Source organism: Bombus flavifrons, chromosome 1 (assembly GCF_040668555.2).
Source record: "Bombus flavifrons isolate JBK064 chromosome 1, iyBomFlav1_principal, whole genome shotgun sequence".
In the NCBI taxonomy this organism is placed as follows: Eukaryota; Metazoa; Arthropoda; class Insecta; order Hymenoptera; family Apidae; genus Bombus; species Bombus flavifrons.
The window spans coordinates 11,309,614-11,317,491 of record NC_138442.1 but is presented as its reverse complement, the minus strand read 5'-3'; the positions used below and the strand labels follow the sequence as shown (position 1 = coordinate 11,317,491).

The window sequence follows — 7,878 nt, the reverse complement described above, 5'->3', positions numbered from 1 at the left end:
AATTATTTATATATGCATTAACACTTGAAAACAAAATATATATATGATCTGAAATCTTTATTTAAGTAAAAAGCAAATGTTGTAAAGAAAAATGATGCTATGTGGTAGTATGTTACTTTACATGTAAGTATATATATATTAACTTATCAAAATACAATAAATATTTGCACAGCCTATTTTTAACAACAAAGTATACATATTATTATGGTAGAAAAACCTTACTAGCAATAAAAGTTATTGCTATACATACAAACAACGTAATATTTTAATTATTATATATATTTAACATAATTTGAAATAAATCTCTTTCTGTATAACACTGTTTCAATATCCATTCAACATAAAATAGCGATCTGAATCTTGTTCACATTTATCAAATTAATGATTGTTTTTTTATTCTATTATATTATTGAACATGTAAAAGTTCTAATCACTTAGATGATCATATTGCAATTTCTATATTTTATAGCTCTACTTAATTACAAGATTTAATACATTACATATGTACAGTTTACTCGAGGACAAACATTAAACGTGGGCATCAAATTTTTATTACATATAATAAAAATTAAATTTATTTACACTTTCTGGTAGATATTCAGTCTATTTTAATAAATATAGTGAATATTTGAGTATTATATTAACTGTCATGAAAAATGAATAACTTGAGATTATATGTCAAATAAATAAAAATTAAAACATGTTTATGAAGAATTATAGTTTCAAACATTTTCTACTTTTATAAAGTTATTCATTGATAATAGAATAAAAAATAATACTTAATATACTAGAGCTTACAAATTTACCAATAAAATGAATTGTGCAGAAATTCTGCAGTGGATTTATACAATGATGAAGCACTTTGTCTTAATCCAGTCAATAATGATACAACTCCCTCTTTCTCATCTTCTTGTTCATCTTCTTCAGGTAAGTAGTCTGGCATGTCTTCAGTATCACCATTATTTCCAGTATGAATCTTATGATTAAATATATTGTTAATAAAAAATTCACAACTCATTTTAATCCTAAAATTTAGAAATTTTGCTCTGTACAAATATTTACCAATTTAACGAGATACTCTTGATTGAATTTATTTCGTGTCACCAATCTTGCTTCCATATTCTCAGAATTTTTTTGGATAGCTTCTGCAATTTGTTTGGCAGTAACATAACTTAAAGTACGCATTGTAACACGCTGATGTTCTACATCAACTACCAGAGAAACTAGTCCATTAATTCTTATTAATATTGCCTCCAACTCTGCACGAGTTTCCTATTTCATATGCATATATAATTTTTATGAAATAATAAATACATAAAATTAAAACATATACATACTATCTATATGTATTTACCGGTAATAAGCCTTGAACATGTAATACAATCACATGAGTCTTTAACTTTTTAGGCTCTATAACTCTTTTACATCTGCTACGTAAATTATATATTGGTGGTTTCATTCTTTCTATGTCATCTTTTATACATTGTGCTCGTTTAGATATCTTTGGTTTATCTACATTGTACTTATTTATAATTGCGTCCAAGGCTTCACGAACTCCAAAAGTAGCGGTTATGTGTACATAATTATCCACGTTTTTAACAAATAACTCCAAAATATCTAAACTCAAATTAACAATCTCAAAATCGGGTACTTCTAGGACATACGCTACATACGACAAAACTGTTTTATCCTAAAATCAGTAATCCTTGTTATAAAAATAAAGTATAAACAAATTTTGAAAAATTTCCTACCTTCAAAATCGTATCATGATTTGCAAAATCATTTGCCAATTTTTTATATGTTTCGAGGGTAACTTTCAATTCTTTCGGATCCAGAGATTCGTCCACGTCCATTATCTAAAAGTGTAATGTTGACATTAGTTTATTCTTAAACTAATATTGTCATAATAAAAAGAAGTTCAATATTACTACTTATGATTATCTCCCTGGGTTAACATTGATAGGCATTCAAAAATAAGCAGATCTTTAAAAATATCTTTATTTCTTGAATAATTATCAAATGGAACACAAACTTCGTAGTAGTAGAATGCGTTTACCTAACTTGCTAACTGATATGACAAATTTCAGGGAATAGATTTTGAATCTTCTACTAGGTAAATTTTATAGATCTACAGTTAAATTACATTCTACATATTGTTAAATGAAAAATAATTTCGTTTCCAATTCATTCGCAATTTTTCAACAGATTATATTATTCTTTAAAAAACATAACGTAATCGACATAACATAAAGTTTCAATTGAAAGGATTTAAATATAATTTACATATATAACAAACAATATATATACTTTATATAGTAGTAAAATTGTTATTTTTTATTATTATAAAAAAATAAACTAAAGTGCATACATTTAATGTATGCATAAATTCCATATGCAGTTGCTACGTATATATATATACAAGTTGTGTATAGATAATCATGTATTTGCATATATGCATATAATACACATATATGTATGTTTCGAATAGATGTATCAGTTTTACCCTACGTAGTAATAACAGTGCATTCATGTTACAACCAGCTGCTGCCAGATTATTTCGATGACGCGCATATTATAGGACAGTAGCGAAACTAGTGTCTATAAGACGTACTAAAATAAGATGGCCGATATTCATTCTACCAGCTACCAACAGCATAATACCCGTATTACCTTTCTAATGATCTTCTTTCTTACTTTACGCAACGAAATATTTTAAACATTCATTAGTGTCATTCTAAGTACTGGTAGAAAGAAATTGATGTAGTTATACGATATCGAACAACATATTGAAGATAATAGGGAAGTTAAATTAAATAGTACGTAAAGTAACAAAGTATATCTGACGTATTTTCAAATATACACGTATAGGTGATTATTCGTAAAGAGTGCTAATGTAAAGTGCATATTGATTGTCAAAACAATGGAATACGTATTGATAAAAGACATACGGCCGGGTCAAAAAAACATTAATGTAGTGTTTATTGTTCTGGAAGTTGGTCATCCTACCATTACCAAAGAAAACCGCGAAGTTCGAACGTTTAAAGTGGCAGACAGTACAGCATGCATGAATGTTTCAATTTGGGACGAACCTGGACAGCTTTTAGTACCAGGGGATATTGTAAGATTAACAAAAGGTTATGCTTCTGTTTGGAGACAATGCTTAACTCTGTATTCTGGAAAAAATGGAGACATACAAAAAATTGGTGAATTTTGTATGGTAATAAATGAACAGTTAAACATGAGTGAACCAAATCCTGCTTTAGCACAACAAATGATTAACCAAAGTGGTTCTGGTCCACCTGGTAGTAATGTTAACAATACTATTACAAATAATGGAAATGCAAATAATATCACTGGCCAACCTGGAAGGCAACCATTGGTATGTTGTGCAATATATTCATTGCTTTTAATTAGATATTAATAATAGATTTATTTCTAATTTTACAAAGAGTGTAGCTATTTTTAGCGCTTCTATTAATATTAGTATTAATTTATTTTATCATAGACAATTCAAAGTAATTCAACAACACCTGCTAGTGGTACTTCTGGTAGTTCAACGACAACAAAGAGTGGAAACAATAATAATAATAGCACTGGTGGAAATAGTGGTAATACTTCAGGACTCCCAGGGGGATCCGCAAGATATTCTGGTGATTCAACAACGAAAACGTCTGTTGCAACAAAAACTAATTCTCGTGGTCGTGGGGGATACAGGAATGGTGGACGTAGTGATCGTAGATAACATATAAATAAGAAGTGGTTAATTATATATGTGTAACAAAAATATGCAGTGGGTTATATAATATCTAGGATAACTGTAATATACCGTTTTTGTAATAATCCTGTATATGTGTATTCATGAATTAATGTATACGATAGATTTGTCTTAGAATATAACATCATGAATTGAAGACAATCCAATTAAGTAGAATAGATGAAAAATACTATCATCAATGATATAATATATTAATGTTCCAGTGAATTAATTTTAATTCATATATTTAGAATCATTGAGTTTTGTACATTTCTTAATTTAAATCTGGAGCTTGTCTTCAAATCATAGTAAAAGTATCAAATTTCTCTTACTCTGATAAATGAATGTAATATATATATAAAGTATATAATATCTGCATTTAACAGATAAATAATTTTATTTGCTAATTTTTTAAAATATATTTTATAAAATAAAGAACAATAATATGTGTATGTTTAATTTACACTGAGTAAATAAGGATAAAATAATTTTAAAAAATATTCTATCTGTATACAAAACATTTAATATAAAACATATTTGAATTTATTATATGATGTTATTACTCAGTGTAAATATACATTAAAATAAAAATATGTGATTATTGATTTTGTATATTTTCATCAGAAGCGTTAAATAGAAAACTAAATATGTACAGTATTTATTACTACTTATAACTATCAATTATTTTGTGTACATTGACCCTATTTTTATTTAATATTTATATTTTGTACATAATTAAATTCAATTTTTATAACATTAAAATTGGTGTCAATTTTTTAAATAATGGATGTGCCAGATAATAAATAACCCAATTATTAAAAAGTAAGGATATATTAAGTATTTGTGTTTACTTTAAAGTCAAGGTTTTTAAAAAAAATTCAGTCAAAGTAAAGATAATTCTACAAATAAGTTTACCACCATAAGAAATTTCAAAATGATAAGAAGATTACTGTGATTTTACTGTGTAATATGCATTTATCAGATTGTGATATGCCACATTTTTGTCTACTATAATTTTTAGGTTATGTTTATACATGACTTCACGTTTATGTATATCGTATGTCACATCGAAGTAAGTGATAACGATATGTATGTACTTTAATTTTGTTTTCTTTCTAATGTTCTCACTTGTAATTTTGAATACATTATAAATTTACAGAATGAATGTGAATTCTGTCGTCATTGTTACACAATTATTTCTTTTGTTAAACATATAACTTAAAATAACAGATGTCTAAGTTAGACATAACAATTTATGAGTATTTTTTATGTATTTAAAGAATTCTAAGACGGTACGTTTAACATATTTGTTATAACATTCGGTTATATTTTACTACATTGCATAATGTTATCATAAATCGTGAATCTTAATTAAAAGTGTTATTGATTTAAAATAAGAATTGTATTCTGCAAATACCATTTAATAATTCACTGTTTCTTATGTTTAACTGTGTTATGTAGTAAATGAATATATTATTTATAAATTTTTAATACTATATTTAATATCGTAAATTTGTCATTACAGATTATTTTTTTCTGAAGTATGACAAGATCACATATAAAATATCAAATTGCAAAAGATACAGATGATACATCAGATTATTTTCTCGAATCAGTCCAAGAGTTTCCAAATGTGTCTAAAAAAGAAGTATCTTTTTGGAAAAAATCTTTTCAAATTATCATATTAATTCTGTGCTATTTTGTGTTGTCTGTAGGTTTAACTTTTTATGTACAATGGCTTTATAATACATATGTAAGTGAAGACATCTGTGATTTATAAAAGTTTATTATTTGATTTTATTTTATATATGCACTCATTTTTTAGGGATTTCATTTTCCACTTGTTGTGGTGATATGTCACTTATTAATAAAATTTTTGTTTTCTGCCTCAATAAGATGTATTAAAACATGTTGGAAGAAACAACAACAATTAAAACTTCCTTTACAAAGCATAATAGGAATGGTTATGCCAATTGGCATAGCTAGTGGCCTTGATATAGGTCTATCAAATTGGGCAATTTCATTAATTACTATGTCATTGTATGTATTTAATATTCTACATTAAGAACAAAATAAAATATATTTACGACTTTGTGATAGTATTAATGAATTATATTGTTATTTAGATATACTATGACAAAATCAACTTCTATTATTTTTATTCTTGGATTTGCACTCTTTTTGAAGTTGGAGAAAAAGGTAGTAATATTAATTTCCTATATGAATGCTTCAAATATAATATATTAAAGAAATAATTTTGTTATAGTCTTGGACATTATCATGTATTGTAGTAATGATATCAGGAGGTTTATTTATGTTTACTTATAAATCAACACAATTTGAAGTTTTCGGATTTGTAATTTGCCTCTTAGCATCATTTTTAAGTGGTATTCGGTGGACTATGACACAACTAGTTATGCAAAAATCTAAACTTGGAATGAAAAGTCCAATTGACATGATGTACTATATGCAATTATGGATGTTATTACCTATTGTACCAGTGATGATATGGTTTGAAGGTATATATATGTAAGATGTACAGCTATATTTTTTTTTTTAAATTGTATATGTAAATATTATGTTACTGTGTTTTTGAAAAAGGTAAAAAGATATATTATTTTTAGGATCTCATCTATACAATAGTTTTAAAAATACAGATTGGAATGATGTTCAAACTATTACAATGACTACAATTGCTGTATTTGGAAGTGCTATTATAGCTTTCCATATGGAAGTTATGGAATTTTTAGTTGTTACATATACTTCTAGTCTTACACTTTCAATTATTGGCATAATTAAGGTAAATTAACTACATATTAAATAACATAATATTATATAACTTTATTGAATATTGGAATATACAAATAAAATAGTAATATTTGGGTAAAAATCTTTAAATTATTGTCTTTCTAGGAAATATTTATTTTAATTTTGGCTGTTGAATGGGAAGGTGATCAAATGAGTCATCTTAATTTTGTAGGATTGTTAATGTGCCTTTGTGGAATCACAATTCATACGATACAAAAAGCATTATCCAATAGGAACAAAAAAGCTGAAAATTTGGAATTACAAGTAAATTCTCTTTCAAGTAATAATTTTAAAACTGAAGAGGTAATCGATACAAATTTACCTTTGTTAACTCAAAAATCGACATCGCTAACAAATCTTTTAAACGCGGAATTCAGTTCAGACGAAGATGATCCAGTTAAACATGGTGAGAATTCTACTCAGATACTATCTAATATATTGCAACGTAGGGAACAGTAAAGTCTAAACTTTAACATTGATATACAAGGACATAAAATTTATTTATTCTGAAAAGTCATTCCATATCTAATTATATACTATTTCCCGCATTTTATACATATTTTTACACCTCAATTTAATTATTAAATTTATAATCCTTAATTTTCAATGAAAATGTTAATAATTGTTATGTATGTCCTATTTTTAAGGATATAATTTATGCATGTAAAATTATGTATAAATTTATTTTTTTAATATTATTTCAAAAAACAAGCAAATTTTTATTTAAACACTTAAAAACTTAAAGAGTGCAAATAATATACATATATAAAACAAAGTACATATATGTATAGTAAATAACTTTAAAAGGAAATTTATTTTATAATTATTTACTTACAGCCTGTGTTATTAGTTCCTTGCTTAAAAATAGCATAACTATACCTTATTATTTAGTAGTATTTTTCACATTTGATCTTATTTATGCTATATACATATATTTATATACAAATAACAAGACTTCCAGAAATACACAGCATAATAATAGATGATAATGTAAACATTGAAAACCTGTGCACATTTTATAAATTATTATTAATTTAAAAAAAAGGTATATCTATTTAACAACTTTTTAATCAAAATTTGTGTGAACAGCCATTGTTGTTATTTAATATTATTCTTATAATATTATAAGGACAAATATACAAAAACATTACAATAGACAAAGACATTATTAATTTTTTATATTCATAAATCGTATTTTATGTAATTTGATGTTAATATTATACAAATTAATTATACAGTATAAAAACAATGCTTCATATAATTATGTAATTTTATGGTAATTTATTTGATTTTATGATATACATGTTAATTTGCGT

General features: G+C 25.4%; 3 protein-coding genes across 6 annotated transcripts; 2 read left to right on the top strand and 1 right to left on the bottom strand.

The window, feature by feature from the left end:
* Nucleotides 1–442: 442 nt before the first annotated feature.
* On the bottom strand, nt 443–2,490 carry LOC138189771 (armadillo repeat-containing protein 1). 3 transcript variants are annotated; one of them, XM_069131926.1, is made up of 5 exons: nt 2,369–2,490; nt 1,752–1,856; nt 1,355–1,690; nt 1,063–1,272; nt 443–976 (listed from the first exon to the last, which is right to left on the bottom strand). In XM_069131926.1, the coding sequence occupies exons 1-5, from the start codon at nt 2,390–2,392 to the stop codon at nt 803–805; spliced, it is 849 nt and encodes a 282-aa protein (XP_068988027.1). In that variant the 5' UTR covers nt 2,393–2,490; the 3' UTR covers nt 443–802. The 3 variants fall into 3 exon arrangements, with proteins under 3 accessions (XP_068988027.1, XP_068988041.1, XP_068988034.1); XM_069131940.1 differs by lacking the exon at nt 2,369–2,490 and adding an exon at nt 1,932–2,183; XM_069131933.1 differs by lacking the exon at nt 2,369–2,490 and adding an exon at nt 1,929–2,181.
* Nucleotides 2,491–2,599: 109 nt separating this feature from the next.
* On the top strand, nt 2,600–3,847 carry LOC138189792 (SOSS complex subunit B homolog). Its single transcript, XM_069131952.1, has 2 exons — nt 2,600–3,379; nt 3,506–3,847. The coding sequence occupies exons 1-2, from the start codon at nt 2,921–2,923 to the stop codon at nt 3,740–3,742; spliced, it is 696 nt and encodes a 231-aa protein (XP_068988053.1). The 5' UTR covers nt 2,600–2,920; the 3' UTR covers nt 3,743–3,847.
* Nucleotides 3,848–4,555: 708 nt separating this feature from the next.
* LOC138187175 (solute carrier family 35 member C2) lies at nt 4,556–7,845 on the top strand. Of its 2 annotated transcripts, none has more exons than XM_069127720.1 (8): nt 4,556–4,826; nt 4,914–5,046; nt 5,280–5,507; nt 5,580–5,794; nt 5,881–5,953; nt 6,021–6,273; nt 6,379–6,554; nt 6,668–7,845. In XM_069127720.1, exons 3-8 carry the CDS (start codon nt 5,298–5,300, stop codon nt 7,019–7,021), a joined length of 1,281 nt encoding a protein of 426 aa, XP_068983821.1. In that variant the 5' UTR covers nt 4,556–4,826; nt 4,914–5,046; nt 5,280–5,297; the 3' UTR covers nt 7,022–7,845. The 2 variants fall into 2 exon arrangements, with proteins under 2 accessions (XP_068983821.1, XP_068983908.1); XM_069127807.1 differs by having other exon boundaries at nt 4,556–4,843.
* The last annotated feature ends 33 nt before the right edge of the window (nt 7,846–7,878 follow it).